This window comes from Daucus carota, chromosome 5 (genome assembly GCF_001625215.2).
Source record: "Daucus carota subsp. sativus chromosome 5, DH1 v3.0, whole genome shotgun sequence".
Classification (NCBI taxonomy): domain Eukaryota; kingdom Viridiplantae; phylum Streptophyta; class Magnoliopsida; order Apiales; family Apiaceae; genus Daucus; species Daucus carota.
In genome coordinates, this window is record NC_030385.2 from 42,804,179 (window position 1) to 42,825,572 (window position 21,394).

Genomic DNA, 21,394 nt, shown 5'->3' on the forward strand with positions numbered 1-21,394 from the left:
GATAATTGCTTGATTAAGTATTGCTTTTATCTAGGAGAGAAAATAAATTATCGCATGTGGAATGTATTTTATTGTGTTGTGTGATTGTTATTGGTGATCGACACGTGGCATCCTCACATAATACCTGGAGTGTAAAATGGATCGAAGTATATTAAAAAATAATCTGATTTTTGGTGTGGTGTTACAAATTAGGTTGGTTAGGTTTCTCTAAAAAAAAGCTGATTAAAGGTTAAAGAAATGTATTTTTTGCAATAAAATAGATCATGTTCAAATTGATTGAAAAGTAAACACACTATAATTATATATTTATTTACAAATTTTAATAATGATAAATGAATAAAAGTTGAAATATATTTGAATTTTGATAATATGATAAATCTGTGGGTGTTTAAGCCTTCGAGCACCCTATTACATTTTAAAATATAAATATAATAGATTATCAGTAATTTTGTATGAAAACAAAAATTTAAAGTTAAGTTATATAAATTAGCCTACCAAGCTAATTTATTTCAAAAAATGTATAATTTTAATGTTTTTTCTGAAGAAATGTATAATTTTAATGTTGTTATGCAAATATAATTACAATTAAAAATGATATAACTACATATAATTGGAGATTTAAGAATATCAGAGTCAAACAACTCATTTGACTGAGAATTCCACACATGTTAATAAGCCATACTTGACTATTCCCCAGCCCGTTAGGTTGCCTTATTTTATATTTTGCATTACGAGGAACCGGCTTCCAGCTTTCATATAAATTGAACGATAAAGCGTGCGTATGTGATTATTCTTTTTTAAGAATAATGCAAGTATTATTTTAAATTTTGTGTTTACACATGTTTAATAATAAAATACAAAATTTTATTGTCACTTCATGTATAATAAGTGATTTATGTCAAATAAACAAACGGTGGATTGATGTTCGGTTATTATCCCTCTAAATTGGATCGTTGTTTATGTTTAAATTAAATAAAATGCAAAAAAGGATGGAATTTGAGTTGGGTGAAAAAAAAGGGTAAAAATAAAAGATGCCAAAAGTGAAGATAAAGAACAGTTAAGGATTAACCAAACGGCTAAAATAGCTGGGCCCGATGAGGCGCGTTCAAAACGAAATGCATAGGCTTAGCCATTAGTGTATGTCACATGCGTCCACGTTTGTTTTCTGATAATGGGGTTGGGCCCACGTTATCCATTAACTCGACATAGCTGTACAAACTGCTGTGTCAATTTTATGTTTGGCGGGTTACTCTATCATTTACCAACCCCTCTCCACGTCATCGCTTTGTTAGTCCTCCCTTCGTGTTTTTTTTTTTTTTTTTTTTACAATGCAGGCTTATATGCCTTACAAATTAGTATCTATTCTAATAATTCTCGGGGTGAGCCAGAGTCGAACTCGGTAAAAATTACTTTTGATATGTTTGATATTATTAGTTATTAAGTATTATGGAATGAGAACCTCAATCCTTTCAGACGGTTAAATGATACTCTTCTCACTCCTTGAGTTATCATACCATTCTCATTCCCATTAATTCTCATTCACATACTCACCATTCTCATTCGCCGATCCTCATTTCCAACCTTAATCCAAACGGCCCCGAAAAATGTTGAAATTATAAATTTTAAAATGAAAGAATGTTTGAACAAATAACTAAAAATTATTATAAGACTTCATTATATAGTTTAGAAATCTAAATTTTATTTCTTATTTTCAACATTTTTTTCCGACTAGTAATATGCTATCCCCTCCGTCTCTTAGTACTCTTCCCGTTAATCTTTATCACTTATGTCAACACATATTTTTCATCATTAATATTTTTAATTTCTTATTAACATTGTATATAAATTTTTTACCGTATTAAAATATTCATCCAACAAAGATTAACTATGGCGGCTCATTGTATGGCTAAGGCGTCATATTCTTTCCCAGATCGAGTTTTCAATGGGGGAAATGTCCCGGTTGACGTTAAGAATGTAGTTCTTGCTGATTTAATATAATCATCTTTTCCGTCAAAAAAAAAAATAACTAATCCAAACACTTGTCATGGACTCATGTGATCAAGGTTCCGATTCCTGTTAACCAGACTATTAACCATGAACCAAATACCCCTTTGACATTTTGTCCTTTCACCGGATCAGATACCAATAAAAGATTGTATTCGAGGCAAGTTTTTAATAAATAAGTTTCAATATTTTAAAGTGACGTAGAGGGGGTTAGTGTGAATCGGAAAATAATTTGTAGAACAAAGCTAACAGTAAAATCTAGAACGTTCTGGTGGTGTGAATTGTATGTAGTAATGTAGATAAGGTTGTAACAAAGCGTCAAGAATGAGCAGCCATGTAGTTAAAGAAAGAAATATGATAAGAAACTAAGAACGTGTCTTGACTCTTGACATTATCCTACTGTTTACAGTTTACTTCGGAGTATTACATATTTACCGAGTGAAAATTTAGATTTGCTTAAGAAAAGGTGACGAAAATATAGATCGTTAGGTGGCACGACCGACACAATCTGGATACACAATGCTTCTAGTTGGCAGTTTGAATTTATATGTTCACTTGTAGAAAAAAAAATGTTTTTTTAGTTGTCTATTTCAATTTTTAATGTAAAATTATATTTTTAAAATCAATTCTACCTCATACATCTCCTGTTTATATTTAGTAGATCAACCTCATTTCATATATATTATAATCATTTAATATGATTAATTTATAAACATTCACTTTTCTTAAACTGTGTGAATATTGAAAGTGAACATCTAATTTGAAACGAACGGAGTATTTATAATAAATAAAACTACAATGCTTCTATCATGAATTGGTGAGATACAATAATATTATATGTACAAAATTGAATATAAAATCTTGCATATAATAACATAATAATTGATGTGAGATATCTTAGTTACTCATATTTGTGTGAATACATATTTTTTCGATTAAAATTTAACACATATCATCAATTTTGCGTATGAAACGTTTTTGCGTGAAATAAATACATTTTATCACATTGATATGATAAACAATATTTTGAATCTTTATAAGTATAAAAAGCCTGTACTCAGTTATGGGTTTGAGATATTATAATAATTATATTTTACGATAATCCATGAATTTAATCAATGTCAAGGAAGTAGTTATGACTAACAACTGCAGTTTAAATTATGCGGATAAGACCAATCTCATTCTCCACCCAAACAGACACCAATATAGTCGGACAAACTATGTTGATAAGTTAAAGTATTGTCCTGGATGTATATATTGGTAACATTCCGTGGGAAACATGTATAAATGTATGTGTCTAAATATATGCATGTGTGAGTATAATTTTAGGTACATAGAGATAGATTAGTTAAAGCATATATATCCAAACAGATGTTTTGACTTTGAACCAAACTTTATGAAATACTGGTTAGATGCAGATTTGTTTAGTTGGAGTTTGTTTGGTCTATGAGGATTGAGGGCAGTGGAGCCAAAATAAGGTCACTTTCTGGCACAAATAATGTAGAGAAAGTGGTGAGTGGCATGGTTACGCCATTGGTTTGCATTATTCTAAACCCTTTCTAACAAATTTCTTTTCGCAACTTGGAATATCCTCATCTCATTTATGTCTATCCCAATCCTTATCCACCCACACTGTACGATGCTTTAGTTTATCTAGATAACGTTTATCTTACAACATTTATGCACGGTTCCCTTATTTATGTTGTTATAGTTTGTTGGACTCGGAAGGTAATTATTTTATAAATTATAATAATTATTGAATACTTTTAGGAAAAAAAAAATTTGAAGATGAACATTTTAAAAAATAGTCAAAATATTCAACATGCGTAAAAAAATTGAACAACCTAAAAAAAATTGTTATAGGAGAGAATATCAGTTCTATAAACAATATATTTTTTTTAATGGAACCCGCAGCCGTTATTTTTTGGGTGCGCACTGGATAAACCCACCGGTAATACTTTTTGATAGCATCGTTTAGGGAGAATTCGGATTTCGGAATCAATACAATTTACAGACATTGGTCCTCTGCAGCATTTAGTACCAGGAGTGATGTTGACCAAGATATGAGAAAAAAGATCAGACGATAGAGACCTGTCCTGAGATTAGATATATAATACCTCTAGACTCTAGTTTCATATCAAGCTGAGTATATATAGCGGACGATTCTATTCAAATTCCATGACGAATTTCAGTATTATTATTGCTGGGTCGAACTTATTTAGATTTCAAGTATAAACTGTTAGAATCCTTTTAAATATCAATATGAAAATTGAAGTAGAGATCACGTATTGTTATACTCGCCGATTTCACGTAATTATTAAATTATAATAAATATTATCATATAAATATCTCTAAATTGAATATTATACATTTTTCATAAATATTATTAATATAAATAATTGTGAATTCTAATATCAAAGTATTATATTTTAGATTTAGAAAATTAATTATTGTTTATTTTTAATTAAAACAGAAAAATAATTCTAAAATTAAAAATAAAAAAAAATCTACATATATTTTCGTGAAATACTAAATGTTTACTTGACCACGATAACTTTTAGAAAAAAGATGTACAATTTAATAAATATGTTTTACTTAATATTTGATATTACCTCCATCCGTAATATTAGACTTTTTAGCCATCTACGTAGAAGCACTAACTTCCATTAAAAAAAACAAACAAAAGCATTATCTACATTGAGCTTATAATTAGTTGAAACATCCTTTTTCAATTTTAGCCCGCTACAAGTACGGGGAAAGACTAACATTAGAGTAAAGTTGGGTATGTTATGAAAAAGAGTTATTTATCATGTATAGAATAAATATTAAAATTATTATTTTTATTTAGAGTAAAGTTGGGTATGTTATGAAAAAGAGTTATTTATCATGTATAGAATAAATATTAAAATTATTATTTTTATTTAAATATATCAGATTAATCAGTAATTACAAAATTAACTCAATTTAATTATTAATTTATATTTTTACACCTATTAAATCATTTACTAGGACTAATTGATTACAAATTTCAACTTTTAATTGATTAAATTGTTACAAATCATCAATTGAGTAGGTTTACGAAATTGACTAATTTAACATATTTAAATTTAATATATATCGATCAAATTAATAATCTTTTTGATATTTATTCCCCTCAAATTTAAAGAAGGGAATGTATTTGCGATTCAGCTATTCAATGATATCCCCGAAATTAGTGAGGAATGGTATACAGGGGGTGTTTGGTTTACCACAGCTCGGATTCTCGGTTTATATGAGTTAGAAGCTCATTTTGTGTAAAAAATCAAAAAGGACTTATAAAAAGTTTTTGTTTCAGGAGTTCTATTTCTTTTTTAAATACTTTAATCATTTATAAGTCTTATTTCTTTTTCAAACATTTTAATCATTTATAAGTCTAGTTGCTCCAACTTCACTTTTTTATTTGAAATAATTATAAGTCTGATTTTTAAATAAAAAACATTTATTTTAAACTTAACAAACATCCTGACTCGCTTTAATATTTAACCCTCTATTCATTCGCACGCTATGATGTGAGATAACGATTTGATTGAAGCAACGTTTCCGTAAGAAATTGAGTTGTTCATGAAACAACAAACTCGAATATGGTCTACTTGATTGATGCTTCACATGGAAAATCAACATGCAAATCCAAAAGCTTGAAAAGATCGGAGCCCGAACCTAAAATACATACAAAATTAAACAATCAATTCTCAAAAGATTACTACTTTGGTCAATTCAAACAGCAAGCAGAATTTCACAAAACCAATCAGAATTCTACATACATGCCATGAACCTATCCCTACTTTACAATGATTTTGACACAGTTTGTCATTAATCTACCACATGTTCACATACTGTTGGTTATGCATGTATTTATCAAAGTAAAGCTAGCTAGCTTCTGCATTCCCACCAATCCATTATCTTGCATTATAAATTCGAGTTGTGGTTGGTTGCTTGATTAAGTTATCACAAGGCCATTTATCGATTATCACAAATGGAAAATTATAAAAAAGAAGCTTAGGAGTTAGGAGTGGACGTGCTTTTTCTTTTTCTTTTTGTTATATACTCCCTCCGTCCCAATTTAAGTGACTTGGTTTGACTTTCACGGAGATTAAGAAAAAGGTAGTAAATGTAGTTGAAAAGTGGGTAAAGTGGTGGGATCCATCAATATTTAATAATAGATTTGAGATAATGGAGGAAGGTAGTGGGTGTAATAGTGTTTATTTAATGAAAAGAGAGTATAAAATAGAGAGGTAGTGGGTGTAATAGTGAAAAGTAGTGTTCAAAAATAGTAAGTATTGTAGGTTCATTCTTTTTGGGACGTCCCAAAAAGGAAATGAGGTCACATAAAATGGGACGGAGGGAGTATATACGCAGCTGAAATACTTTTCAAAATTGTGCTGATAGGTGGAGTTGATAGGTGGAGTCGTGACTCACAACTTTGCCACATAATTTTCAGAACGCTCTGTATGTTGTAATTCGAGTTAAATTATTTTGTAGGGTAATTATATTAGGAATTTTTTGACATTATTGTTACAAATAATAATAATAATAATAAATTTTAGTCAACAAATATGTGAAACATTATTTGGTAAATTTGAAATTAATTTTCCATGTGACACCGGTTTTTGGTTTAAGAATTGTTTTTAGAGAAAGAATGTCTTTTAATGTTTAAGAAAAGTTACTTTTCTGTTTTTTTGCAAAAAACCTGTTATAGAATTTATTATCAAATTTCATTAAAAACTTTATTTTTATATATCATAACTCAAAATATGTAATTATTAAAAAATATTATCAGTATATTATCTAATTTTTAATATATATATATTTTTTACCAACATTTTCATCATTTGAGAGAACAAAAAATTTTAAGGACACTACCAGATCCTAAATAACGCGATATTTGTGCGTGTTTGACAGAATTTGAGCTACCAAGCTCTTTCCTCTGTTAGCCGTTGCTGGCATATTTGGAACCATTGACTTCACGAGTAATCATTTCGTTCTACGTTTGACCGGTAAGTTCTTTTTTTTTTTTACTAAATCGTTTGACCGGTAAGTTTTGCCGAACAAGATCATATTCGAGAAGTTAATATTGGACCTAATACTACTCTTATTTCGAAAAATAATATTATATATATAACTAGTTTAAAAAGTCTTATATAAATATGAACTTTTTAATCAAAATAATCCTTATGTTCATAAAAACATTCATATTATGCCCTTTATAAACAAATCGCATAGACGTTAGTTTTAGCTTAAATTCGATAGCTAAAGTAATTTTTAATTGCAGAAAAATGTTTCATTCGTGATAAGTGCGAAGCTGATTTAATGTATAAAATACAGCTTAAGATTAAAAGTTGGAAGGAGATTCTTTCAAAAAAAACTTATTCGTTTTCATAATATTATATTATATTATAAAAAAAATATCATCATTCAAATACATAATCAATTAAATTCCTTTTTGTTATTATATTTATAATAACTTATAGATCGTTATAATATGAAAATATTCAAAGCATATATTAACTTCAAATTTTTATTTTTTTTAGTTTGTTATATTTAGTCAACTCAGGCCTTAAATCATTGTTTTAAATTTCTCTTAACGGACTCTGAATTAGCAAGTGAATGGACTTATGACTTGGGTAAGTAGCAAACTCTCCATGTTGGGCAGGTTTAACAAGAGCTGGCCCATTGGAACATAGTAGTTGGTAATAAGATGGTGTTCTTCTAATTACAGGCCTGCCACAACAAGTCAACAACAGTCCACAGAGTTTAAAGGAAAGCCTAACAAAATTTATAGGTGATCAGGCCTTTTCTGATATTTTTGAACTGGACAGTCACGTTCAATAATACTAGAGTACCTGTTCCAAAAAATTCTCAGTGAGCCTTAAAATGACTAAGAATAAATTCTTTATCCGCTATACTTTGATTACCTTCAAAATTAAAAATAAGAACAATGCTCTATCTTAAATTGTTATTGACCTTCTCCTTTTTTTTTCCCCAGCCGCAACTGCTATCGGAAGCCGCAACCGTTATCTTCGGATGCGTACTGGGTAAACCCACGAGCTCATTGATCTTCTTTTTTTAGCCCCTAGTTGTGGAAATTTGGTAACGATCGAAATGGATGATGATGGTGTAGTGATCGGAGGAAGATGATTTTAACTTTTATTCTAAATTTATTTCTAGTGGATAGGATTCTGCAGATAGATAAAAGTTAAGGATCTTAAAATAATAATTAAATGTCAAATTTTTTAAATTTACTTCTTCTTATTGTTACACTCGATTAAAAAGTATCATACAAATACTGAAAATCAATTTTGTTGTTGGGAGTAGAAAATAGTGTGAAACTCATTGGTACATAAATTGAGAAAGTCACACGATGACACGAGTTGTTTGGAATATATCGGTTATGCATGCCTATCAAGGAATATGGATTATCGTACTAATTAAAAGACGGCCATTACAGCCATGACTTGCGCTAATCGATCAAGTATATATATGCTCACATAAATCCTCATAAACGTATACCACAAATCTACTAAACTAGAGTGTGACTAGTTTAATTTAAATCTTATATATAAACTAATTGAACACAGGTATAAACAGAATATATATTTCATAGGAGCTGTATTTTTGTAACTTCAAATATTTTGCCTACAATAATTTATTATTATGGCATGTTTGGTCCAATGAAAACAAGAATTTATTCTGGAAAATTTCAAATTATAGAATATATGTTAATATTAAATATTAATAAATGTCCAACATTTTGTATTTACAGAAACAAGCAACTTATTTATAGAAAATTATTTGTATATTTTTTAAAAAGAAAATAAATTTAATTTCTTAAAAATAATATAAATTAAATGGGACCAGTGTCACATATTGCATTTATAAAAAGACAATAATTATCTAGGTAAAAATTAGTGACTTCAATTATTTTGTGCGGAGCACAGTAGAATGATCAATTGTTGATTCATGATAATCATGTATCAATATGGCGATACTGTAAGCATAATTGTCTAGTTCAGGCTTTATCCCACATAATCATCATTAATTAAGCAGCTTCTCAACCGTAAACCATTCAAATCTATAGTTGAAAATTTGATCTTGCACTAGTATATAACGTCCACTATACCATCTCAAATTATTCAAAAATTACAAGTCTCACTACGTTTACTAAATACCTCAGGTACACATTTTAGTATTTCCCGTATTTATTCAGGCATGACGCATATTTTTCATGAATACTGTCGAAATAAGTACTTATTTTGGCTATCGGATGTATTGCTCTACTTGTTAAGTGACATGCAGCTTCATTTTTATCGCGATTTCAGGTGATTTAATTAAACAGAACATTTCGAATGGATTCTTCATCAGTCGAAGACAGTCCTCGTTATTTCAAGATTACGAAGTCCGAACCGGTGTTAGTTCATGTGGAAATAAAGTCTCCATTTCCAGAATACTATTACTTGTCGAATCTCGATCAGAATATCACTTCAATAATGCAAACAGTGTTTTGTTTTAAGCCGGATGGTGACAAGAAGAGCACAGAAGGAGTTGGACTTGTTATAAGAGAAGCTTTGGCAAAAGTTCTGGTTTATTTTTATCCGCTTGCAGGGAACTTAACGCTCGGGAGTGATGAGAAGCTTGTAGTGAAATGCACGAACAGAGGTGTGCCGTTTGTCGAAGCTGTGGTGGACTACGATATCGATGTCTTGGGGAATGTGACGTGTCTGGATTCTGCCATGCTGAGCAAGCTTGTTCATACAGATTCTGCTGCAAGAGACATGTTCGAAATTCCCCTGATGACTGCACAGGTACTATTTCTATTCACCAAAGGAAACCTTTATGTTTTCATGTGCTCCCTCCATTTTGAAATATAGGTCATTTGACTTTTTTACATGTATTTTTAAGTCGACCGCGTGCTTAAAATTATTGTTTTTCAAATTTTTTTTTTCTGAATAATAATATCAATCATATATTTTTATTCAAAAAAAAATTCAAAAATAATGAATTTTAGCATGTGATCAAAAGACTTGAAAATATGTGCAAAAAAGTCAAACAACTTATATTTCAAAAAATATTAGATATGGAGTCAGTCCAGAACATACATAAGTGCAGAACCTAAAAATCTAGGATGAGACCTTTTTACGCTGAATGATACTCTAAAGTCAGGCCGTCTTGCGTTTTTTTTCTTCTGCTGAATAGATTTCGTTAACATACATATGTCTAAGATCTGGACCTTATTAGATATCTATGCAGTGAAACACTGCAGGGTCATTGAATAGTAGCCGTTGGGTGCATTACAGGAGGGAGGGAGGGATGTGAATTGTTGGATGAAATTTGGTTCATATCCAGCGATGGTTGGAAAACCGTTTTCATTAGCTAAATAACTAAATTTAATGTGATTTTGACAATTTGCTCAGGTAACAAGATTCAAGTGCGGAGGATTTGTGATGGGAATGACAATGAACCATTGCATGGCCGATGGAATATCAGCGATGGAGTTCGTTAACTCATGGAGCGAAATAGCAAGAGGCTTATCCCCGTCAATCGTACCAGCTATCGACAGATCAGTCCTAAAAGCAAGACAACCTCCACGAATTACTCGCGTGCACAATGAGTTCTTGGAGATAAAAGACATATCAAACATTTCCGCGAAATATCAAGAATCTGAGATGGTTTACAAAGCATTTAGCTTCGATCAAGAGAAGCTAATGAGGTTAAAGAAGTTGATCATGGAAGATGGAACCATCAAGAACTGCTCCACATTTGTGGCCCTCACGGCCTTGTTGTGGCGTGCAAGAACTAAAGCTCTTAAGATGAAACCTGACCAACAGCTCAAGCTTTTATTTGCTGTTGATGGAAGATCAAGATTGGTGAATCCTCCCCTGCCAAAGGGCTATTTTGGGAATGGGATCGTGCTAGCGTGTAGTGTGAGCAATGCCGGAGATTTGGTGAACAAGCCATTGTCTTATGCAGTGCATCTTGTGCAAAATGCTATAAAGATGGTGGATGATGAGTTCATTAGGTCAGCAATTGATTACCTTGAAGTGAAGAAAGAAAAGCCATCATTATCTGGCACTTTTCTGATTACTACCTGGACTAGGCTTGCTTTCAACACCACAGACTTCGGGTGGGGAGAGCCGACTCAGTCAGGGTGTGTGACCTTACCGGAGAAAGAAGTAGCATTGTTTCTCGCTGGTGGTGGAAACGGAACTACAGTGCTTACGGGATTGCCAGTTAATGCCATGAAATCATTCCAAGAGCTCATGCAAATATAAGTTATAACGTACTTCCCCTATATTCTAAGATTACACTCCAGGTGCCATAAGCTTGAAGCTGTAAACATAAAGCAAGTATAATTATCTAGTTCCCATTTAGCATCACGCCACGTGAAAATACAATTATACAAGAAATTTACATAGATGACCTTGAGAATTTAACATAAAAATATCTGTAAGAATATAAGCGAGATCACGATTTGTTACCATCAACTATTCATCACTACTAAGATCTCCCCATCGAACATTGTGTTTTGCAGCAAGATAATGTGCTCCAACTGGTCCTCTACTACCATAAGGATAGAGCTCTGGAGCAATCTTCTTCTTTTCTAGTTCCTTGAGTAATGGTGTAAACAGAGACCAAGCAGCATCTAGCTCATCACTTCTAATAAACAGTCTTCGCTCTCCTTCTATTGCATCTATTAGGAGTCGCTCGTACGCATCTATTGCTTCTTTCGAATACCTGGAGTGAATCAAATTTTTCACCAGTCAAGGCTATCCAAATTCCAAATATTGTAGAAACTCTAAAGAGTAAACTGGAGAATGACACTCTCTGCAAGTAATTTGAAAAATGGAACTCCCTACATTCCAGTATTTCCGATGCAATTTACACAATACATTCAAAGAAAACTTAGTTTCCAACTGCAGCTACACATTAGCTGGTGCTGCTGTAGAAATGTTATTAAATTAAACCTTTATACTAGGAAAATATTAATATATCTTGATATTGTAACAGAGGAAATAACTGAGCATAATCCAAAAGATTATGATGTTACAACTTACATCACATGTTAATTAACGAATACTTCTATTGCGATTTAGTTTTCCACTGCTTACTATGTTTTGCTTATTTCTCATATCTCAAGTACAATTGTTTATAGTGAATTGTGTATTACCTTGCACTGTAAAGCAAATTAAGGTCGCTACGATCCAATCTCATTCCAAGACCAGGAACTTTGTTGTTAATCTTCAGATATATGGCTTGATCCGGTTGCACACGAAGCACTAGTTCATTTGTAGCTTTGTCTAGATTTGTCCCAAAATTATTCTTGTACAAATTACCAGGGACATGCCTGAACTGAACTCTGATTTCTGCACTGAATTCCATTGCAACAAGAACATCAGACCTTTCATTGCAATAAATAGTCAGCATAAAGATCAGTCTACTATAAAACTATCATGTAAATATGAGTGAAGGATCTATCTACCGCCTAGTATGGAGTGCCTTTCCCGCCTTCATAAGGAAAGGAACTCCATCCCATCGTGCGTTATCAATAAACAGCGCTGCAGCTGCGAATGTTGGAGTTAGACTGTCCTTCGGCACAGTTGGGTCATCTGTATATCCTAGATATGATTTGGTACCCTTGCTGTGGCCCTTATATTGACCTACAATTACATCTTCAAGCTGCAGAGGTCTCATTGACCTTAAAACCTTGACCTGAATAGTGATCACTAATAGTATTAGATAGTTCTTCTATTCACATGGAGCTATATTTCTCTAAAGACTTGTGAATTTCAGTACTTTTGTGTCCTCCTGGAATGGAGTTCCACTCAGCAGCATAATTTGAAAAACTAATTAATTAAGTCGGGTGGTTATAACCTTTTCATTTCGTATATCCTCAGCATCCAGGCTGACGGGTGTCTCCATCGCAAAAAGTGTTAATATTTGTAGGAGATGATTTTGCATTATATCTCTGATGATTCCGTAGTTGTCAAAGTATCTGGTGACAAAAACAGATACAACAATTTTTAGAAACCAAGCCCAAAAACAATTTTAAACTATCATATGTTCTCTAGTTACACATATGAGCTTACCCTCCTCTGCCATCTGTACCAAAATCTTCGGAAAATATTAGTTGCACATTTCGGATGTAATTCCTTGACCAAAGTGGCTCGAAAACAAGATTTGAGAAGCGAAGCACTGATAGGTTCTCAACTATCTCTTTGCCCAAGTAATGATCAATCCTGAAGAAAGTTACGAAATGGAAACTCCAGAGCTTCATAAATCATAAGGTTATCTTATAAAAAAGGAATGCTGCAGAGTATACCTGAATATCTGGTCCTCTGCTAAGTACTGCTTTAGACATCTAGTAAGTTCTGCAGATGACTCTGAATCACGGCCAAATGGCTTCTCAACAATAACTCTTGTCCACCCATTCGCTGAAGAAGCTTGGGCACTAGCACATTTAGCGACATCTACAAATATGTTTGGAGGTACGGATAAATAAAACAACCTATTTGACCGAAGCCCAGCCTGGACATAAGTTACAAATTAGGGTCAGTATTTAGAATGCAAGTGTGAGATGCATGACAGTTAAGCGGGTCTCTGGTTAAAGTCAAATTCGACATGAAGTCCATAATTTAATTCATTACGTCATTTGAAATTCGCATTATTCACTTCATTGAAATCCTTTTGACCCATGATTATCAAGTTAATATAATCATCTAGACGAGTATCTCTAGTTCCAGTCAGAACTAACCCTAAATTTTCTGTATTCTACTAATATTAGTACATTAGTTGCAACACTGATTCTTATCAAGTATAGTTCCACACTCTCACCCTCTGCAAGGACCCTATAGCAAAAAATCAGCATATATCACCCCCGATACTCCTACTTTCATTATTGTATAGGGGTCTCATTACTGAAAAATAGACCCTTCATGAGCTACAGGTCAAATTTAACTCTGTCATACAGATAGATGAGATGTATTGACATAGATAAGATATATGCACATAAATAGTTTAGCAATTCAGGCAGTGTAAACAATTACAACTGAATAGTGATGAATAATTGTTGGTTTTCATATCAAGTATATCACACTGTCCTGACTCTTACATGTTTTTTCTTTACCAAAGTGACGTTTCGGTTAAATCAGAAACTGTGTTATATGGTCAATACAACTTTATTATTTTCATATTCACTCCGATGTTCATCAAAAGCATGAAAGTTAGATCTATATACACAAAAGATTGAAAGGAGAAGTAAATTAGATCTGTACCTCTTTCACTTTCATCTTTTTGTCTAATTCTGAAAAGTGCTCCTCTGAATTGTATTGTCCTGAATGGTAAAAACATCTTTCTAAAAATTGATTCATCTTGTCACCACAGTTTGCGCTGCATATCAGCAACCAAATATTAGATTAACACTGGTAATAAGAAAGGTAAAACAAACTATGCAGCGCAGAATACAGGTTAAGTATCTTACCTCTTATCAATTCTGCAAGTCAAGGTATTGCTAATCATGTTTCTCAGCTCGTCGTCAGTCATTTTGGTTCGCGCATAACCAAAAACTAAAAAATTCTGCATGCAAGCATTCAAAATAATATGTGACCAATCAACTCACTCAATCAAGCAACATGAGCCGCCTACACATAAACAGAGCAGGAAGATTATCAACATTAAAAACAACTGATGTAAGAAAACCTTTGGTAGGCAATCCTCATAAAACAAAGCAAAGAGTGCGGGAAAAATCTTCTTCTTGGCCAGGTCCCCAGAAGCACCAACAACAGTGACACTGAGGTTAGACTCTTCTCTTCCCATTTCTAAGGATGTTGGTTCTCTCTCTACAGACTTTTCAGCTGAACCTACCATAAGCAGTATATTCAGAAAACTCAAGCAAATAAGAGGTGTAAGTTTTGTGTTAAGTGCGTGAGTGTCAAGAACTGATAGCTTAAATATAGGTTAAAGGGAGTGAAAAATTGAATATCAAAGACATTCTAATGACTAGAGTAGCTTTGTCGAATATGTGAAAGCTTCTAACTCAATAATTAAACCACTCATCAAAAAAATGATCTTCTGCCCATATGAAAATCGATAGGTGAACTTTTACACCTCATCATTGATGATGACAAAACTTTGAAGAACAATAAAAATGAGAGGGGCGTGGTTGGCGTGAAAGCAAATGGCATAGCGCAGATATATCACATATGTGTTTTATACAAGGAAATATGAAGGAGGGCACTCGAAGACGGTACCACAAAGAATGAAGTGAAGGAGCAATTACATCTAATCATATGCAGCAGCAAATTAGTATTAGCTTAGCTAAACCAGATACAATGCAGCCTATTGTGATCCCAGTATATTCTAAAATGTATCACTTTGTTAATGACAACTTTGATTGCTGTGAGCTGCAGTGTCATCTCAAGTTCAGGTTCAAATTTAAAGCCAATATATTGTTACAAATCAATATTCAGCAAGAAATATTAGCATATGAGCTGCCGCGTTCAGCTCTAGGGTTGTAATCATAAGGTGATATTGAGAAGAGTTGGGATTAGACCATTTCTGAGTGTGCAGGCAGATCCAAGAGTCTAATATGATTTCTAAACAATATTTACTAACAATCAGGATCAGTCTCTACTCTTTAGCTCTCTTCTTATTCTAAACATATTAAAGATACATGATCCAGCATTACTATAACTTAAAACGATAAAAATAGATTTTGGAGCGAGTGAGTACTAAATATTTATGATCCAATTAATATCCCTCGATGGAATTTTTCATAGACAGACAGATCAACATAAAATCAAATATCGAAAACAAGCCCTATTCGTGACGAATCACATGATAGTAACAAAGCAACACATAAACATCAGCATTATCAAATCAACAATAAACCCAAGATTCAGCATTAGACTTGTGAAAACACTGACCATCCTGCAAAGAAACAGCATTCAGAGGGTGCCCATTGGAGTTCTTGAACTCAAAATCCTTTCTTGGATGAATACTCGAATGAATCAGAGAGACCCTTTTGAAAGAATTGATTCTTGATGGGACAATGACAAGTGGTTTGAGCAAGAGGGTGTGTTTCTTGATCAAACAGGATGAAATGTTATTAGTTGAGGAAGAACAATGACTCAGTTGTGTAGACATAATAGCTTCAGGTGCTTAAAGAAACACAAGTGAAACTAAAGTACTACACAAAATGTGTTTGATCTTTTGTATGCAAGTGTGTGTGTGTGTTTGGAAGTGGATTGGAATGAAGAGAGTGAAGGTGATCATGTATGTGAGGTCAGGGTTTAGTCTTTCCCGGCACTTTCTGTTTTTATTCCGAATTGTAATAATGTTTGTATTTATCGCTTCCTGCACTGTCACTTTAGTTGCAAGCGATTTTCTTTTCCTATTTTTGATAAAATTTGAACCCAGAGGCAACAGAAGTTTTGACAATTACATCAAATTAGTTGTATTTAGAGCATCTCCGACATCTTGTCTATAATCGTTCGCTAAATAGAATCTGTATACATTAGGTAAAATTTACCGAACTTGGAAGACATTTTGCTTCGATGGTACCGACTTTATTGGTTAGTTATAATTTAAAAATAGTATGTTATTAATATTTTAGATTGTTAAAATAGAATATATGAGTTTATATGGTAATAAATGATGTGCAATCTTCCTACAGATTTTTTACAGACCTGTAGAGGTTCGACAAATTTATCCATCCATAGAAGGTTGGCTAAATTTATAGACAACAGTTGAGTATGGTTGGAGTTGAATTTTTCGAGCTGTTGGTTAAATTTTTTCTATTTTAAGTATGCCAACTCACCTTTTAGCCAAGAGTTTTCGATGGTTGGAGATGCTCTTAGTAGTGATTAAATTAAAATTTAATAAATAATATTGAATCTGATTCATCAATTGTATAGAATAGAATAATTTTAAAGTTCAATTATATGATTTACACATAAAATTTTAATTTTGATTAAATTGATTTCATTAAAATTTAATTTGGCTTAATAAAGTATATAAATAACTTGAATATTAAATTATAAATTGAATTTAATGTACTTAAGATCGAACTAAAAATAATAATATTAGAGCATCTTCAATAAGCTCTTTATCCAAGCTCTTAAAACAAAAATTAAAGAACATGAGCAAAAATGGCACTCCAACAGCCTCTTAGTAACTCTTTAAAAAGTTAAGAAAAGTTAAGAGGCTTTTCTCTCTCCTAATTTGTAGGAGCGGATGCCCGGCTCTTAACTCATATTTTATTAATAAAATTCATTCCGTCTAATTATTTCACACGTTTTCCCTCTCTTTTGCTTTGCTTTCCCTCTCTTTCGATTATACTTTTTCCTCCAACATTTTTGTGAACAAGAATATATATACTCTGGGTAGGTTCTTTTCACAACATCTGACTATCCATTTTCTCTTCTTCACAGCATGATTTTTTTTGTCAAAGATTTTTAAACTTCAGATTGTTAAATTGATGGACTTTACAAACAGATCAAATGATTGTCGCTCATCACCACCGGCTATTGTTGCTGACCAGAATCACCAATCTCAGGTTTTTTCTTAAATTTTAGTTACTTTTTTCCCTTGAAATGGGTGTATAAAAATTTAATTTTTTCTTGATTCTAATTCAATTTTTATGAAATTGAGTTTTTAAAGCTTATATTTTAGATTTTGACGTAAAAGAATTATGGTGGTACTTGATTCTTTTGATCTACTGTGGCTATTAAAATGACTGCATAGTTCAATGATTTTTGGGTGATTTTAAAAGCTGCAGACCCTCTCTTTTTTTGACTTGATAGGTGCACTTAAGGATGAATTACAGTGAACAAGTACCTTCTTTTCCAAATATGCTTGGTGCATAATGTTTTGTATATGATGAATTTGCCAGACCAAATTTAAGTACTCATCTCACACAAAGTCACGAAGAAGAAAATGCTGAAGTAATATCAATCTCATCTCAAGACTTTAGCTCACAAAAGGTGAAGGAGAAAAGACAACGAACCAGAAACTTTAGTAAGCAAGAGGATGAGCTACTAATCTCAGCATGGCAAAATGTATCATTTGATCCTATCACAGGGGTTGATCAAAAAAATGAAACTTACTGGCAAAGAGTGCACATCTACTTTATGAAACATAAAGACTTTCAATCTGATCGTACCAGCTGTTCATTGATGCATCGTTGGTCCGTGATACAACTTGCCGTCAATAAATTTCAAGGATATTATAACCAAGTAGAAGGAAAAAGTGGGTGCTCTGAAGCTGATAAGATAATTTTTTTCCTGGTAATTTGTATTTAATAGACTACTCACATGAATGATACAAGAGTTGTGGATTTTTTAACAGATTAATAATGCGAAGGATATGTATAAAAATCTTTGCAAACACAACTTTTCTCTTGAGCACTGCTGGAATCTACTGAGATATTTGCCTAAATGGAATATTGAGTTTGGTACAAAGAAAGCAAAAATTTTCCAAAAGGACAGTCCAAAAATTTCTTCTCCCTCAACTCCGGATTGTGAAATGTTAGGAAACTCAGCCTTTGAAAGGCCAATTGGGAGGAAAGCTGCAAAAGAAATCCAGAAAAAAAGAAAGAAATTAGACAATGAGTTCGGTGATTATGGTGGAGCTGCAATATTAGAGAAAATGATGGCTGATCAGAATGAATGCAGGAAACAAAGAAATGAGCATCTCAAAGAAATGCTACAGTTAGCAAAAGATAGAGATGAGCGCGAGAAGAGAAGAGCAGCAGCAGAACAAGATGAAGCTGATGCCAAAATAATGGCTATGGATACAAGTTCTATGGGGGCAATTGAAGTTGAGTATTTTAACTCCAGAAAACAAGAGATTATTGAAAGAAGACGCAATTTGTTTGCTAAGTAATCACTACTTTCTTATCAGAATATCTTTTGACAATTGATTTGGACTACAAATGTTTAAATGCCTCAACATTTTTGGAATATATGTATTTGACAATTGTATGGTTTAATATCAGCTCATTATGCACATTTTGGAATGATCAATGTTGTTTGTTTTGTTTATTAATTTTGCTCTCATTGCGGCTAACAGAAAACTATAGATGGTTAAAGAATAAATAATAAATCTATAAATAACTTTCCAGAATGCAAACAAGCCCAACAAATTCATTCTTTGCCTATGTCTGTTGTCTGCGTAATGTACATAAAGAAAATTGCTTTACTCAATTCTTGTGCTTTTTAACTAGGGAAGCTCTTTTGGCTTGGCTTCTGCCATGAGTTCACTCAGAGGCTCAAAGCAACAACTAATTTCTATGATTTAATTGTCTACTTTCATCAGGAAGCTAAATTAACAAATAAGCACATAAATTCATCAAAAAGAACTAAATAACCAAAGCAGATATACTCAATAAGAGTATCAAAAAACACCCTTTTAGCTCCAGATGAAACTAACCTATTTAGTCCATACAAATTAACCTATCCTCTCCCTGGTGATTCAGATACAGGTAAGCCAAGTCTTAGCTCACATGAAAAGAAACTCAGCAACTAATTTCTATAATTTACAAGATTTTAAATGAATATTTTAAGAGATTTAAAAATCTATAGAAGAGCGATATTGCAGATAGCCAACAGAGCAATGATATATTAGTTCTGCATAAACCAGAACCTTAACAAATGTTAATAACAGAACCAAAAAGAAACATCAGATGGTAAATTTATAGGATTGAACAAGAGAGTATTTGGCTTTCTTAAGTACTGCTCACCAAAAATCTGCACAATTGCTGTGACAAATTTTTTTAAACTTTCAATTGCTGTGCTTTCACCAATTCGAATATAGTCATCAATTGCATCTGCAGGGACTCCGTATGCTATAATTCTTAATGCTGCAGTTATCTTTTGGAGTGATGATAGACCAAGAACTCCTGCTGCATTATATCTTTGCACGAAGTAGGGATCATGTGACTCAATCGCAGCTTGAATTCGAACAAATAATGATCTTCTCATACGAAATCTCCTACGAAAAATATAACTCCGGATATGTAGGATTATCACTGAAATAATCACGATAGATAAGTTGATTACCTAAATGGCTAAATCTTTATTACGGCGAATCATACGGTGGTTGAACACTGAACCTCCATGACGAACTACCCTCGAACTACTTCTGCGAATGAATTCCGAAAATGAAGCCAGAGCAATATTCATTTCATCCTCTTCCTCCTCTTCTTCTTGAACCAAATATGATATGATATCATCAGGATCCATTATAAAAGAAATTGATATGAAATATGAAGCAAGTGAAGTGATAACTTTGATTTATAAAAGATTAATTATGAAGCAGGTGACTTGATAAAGCAGACTTTTTAGGTTTTATATACTGCATATCGGCACATATTACCGTTGGAAGAAAAGGCCGTTGACAGTACAGTAGTGGAGTTCAAAATATGAATTTAATATAAATAGAGAATAAGGATAAAGATTGTTGTTGGAGTTGGACACGGGAATCTATATAATAACTTGTTAGGAGCCACATTATTTATATTATTTTTAAGAGGATGTTAAGAGGATGTTGGAGATGCTCTTAGGACCTTTGGGTTCGGGTCAGGTGTCTTTAAATCTGTCCTGTTTGGGCTTGGAAATTGGGCTGTAGCCGCCTCGGACGACAATATAAGTCAATTGGGCTGGATTCCTAAATGGACTTGAAAGAAATTTTTGGACTCGATTTAGAATTAGCTCGGTTTGACTTTACAGTATGTTCGGTGGATTCACCTGTATCTGTATCTGTAATTTGTGATTTATTGAAATTAGCGAATTTCTATCTTCTCCGCAACTTTTTGTTTCAAGTAAGGGTACTTGTCCCAAATCTTACAACTTTTTCTCAGAAATACGTGATAAATAAATAAATAATTTTAATAAAATAATTTATATGAATATTATTATTAATGTGAGCAAATATTATCAATTAAGATTTGAGAATTTTTTTTGAACTTTTTAGATATCTTATACTTTTTAATTTGTTTTAGACACTGATGTATGACGCTACACATATTTAAATAAAATATTCAGTTAATTTAGACAACAATCTATCACAATTTAGTAAATCATTTCATCCGGAAAGACTTTCTTTTCAAATTTTTATTATCACAGGGCAGGCAGTGTGAATAATACATAGATATTAGCAGGGGCAGATAAAGGGGGACAGGTGTCCCTCGAATTTTTTTTAAACATTTTTTTACCATGCTAAATTTTATAAATTTATATAAATATCCCTATAAATTTTTAAAATATATAATTATAAAAATGTTTTCATAAATTTTTAAAATATATAGATATTTTTCAAAAATTTACTTAGTGTCTCGTGTGGTTCGAATCCTAGATTCGCC

At 32.3% G+C, this 21,394-nt stretch overlaps 2 protein-coding genes and 1 long non-coding RNA gene across 5 annotated transcripts; 2 read left to right on the forward strand and 1 right to left on the reverse strand.

The window, feature by feature from the left end:
- The first annotated feature begins 9,361 nt into the window (after nucleotides 1-9,361).
- Nucleotides 9,362-11,454, forward strand: LOC108223204 (omega-hydroxypalmitate O-feruloyl transferase). The gene is made up of 2 exons (XM_017397339.2): nucleotides 9,362-9,842; nucleotides 10,452-11,454. Exons 1-2 carry the CDS (start codon nucleotides 9,387-9,389, stop codon nucleotides 11,307-11,309), a joined length of 1,314 nt encoding a protein of 437 aa, XP_017252828.1. The 5' UTR covers nucleotides 9,362-9,386; the 3' UTR covers nucleotides 11,310-11,454.
- LOC108223203 (glucose-6-phosphate 1-dehydrogenase, chloroplastic) lies at nucleotides 11,262-16,352 on the reverse strand. 3 transcript variants are annotated; one of them, XM_064094358.1, is made up of 11 exons: nucleotides 15,960-16,352; nucleotides 14,734-14,894; nucleotides 14,516-14,610; nucleotides 14,310-14,424; nucleotides 13,358-13,563; nucleotides 13,125-13,274; nucleotides 12,910-13,030; nucleotides 12,518-12,747; nucleotides 12,206-12,406; nucleotides 11,517-11,772; nucleotides 11,262-11,367 (listed from the first exon to the last, which is right to left on the reverse strand). In XM_064094358.1, exons 1-10 carry the CDS (start codon nucleotides 16,177-16,179, stop codon nucleotides 11,523-11,525), a joined length of 1,749 nt encoding a protein of 582 aa, XP_063950428.1. In that variant the 5' UTR covers nucleotides 16,180-16,352; the 3' UTR covers nucleotides 11,262-11,367; nucleotides 11,517-11,522. The 3 variants fall into 3 exon arrangements, with proteins under 3 accessions (XP_063950428.1, XP_017252825.1, XP_063950429.1); XM_017397336.2 differs by lacking the exon at nucleotides 11,262-11,367 and having other exon boundaries at nucleotides 11,377-11,772; XM_064094359.1 differs by lacking the exon at nucleotides 11,262-11,367 and having other exon boundaries at nucleotides 11,377-11,772; nucleotides 14,734-14,888; nucleotides 15,960-16,323.
- A 942-nt stretch (nucleotides 16,353-17,294) lies between these two features.
- Nucleotides 17,295-18,602, forward strand: LOC108223206 (uncharacterized). The gene is made up of 2 exons (XR_010291987.1): nucleotides 17,295-17,590; nucleotides 17,838-18,602. It is a non-coding gene; the product is annotated as an uncharacterized LOC108223206 (long non-coding RNA).
- The last annotated feature ends 2,792 nt before the right edge of the window (nucleotides 18,603-21,394 follow it).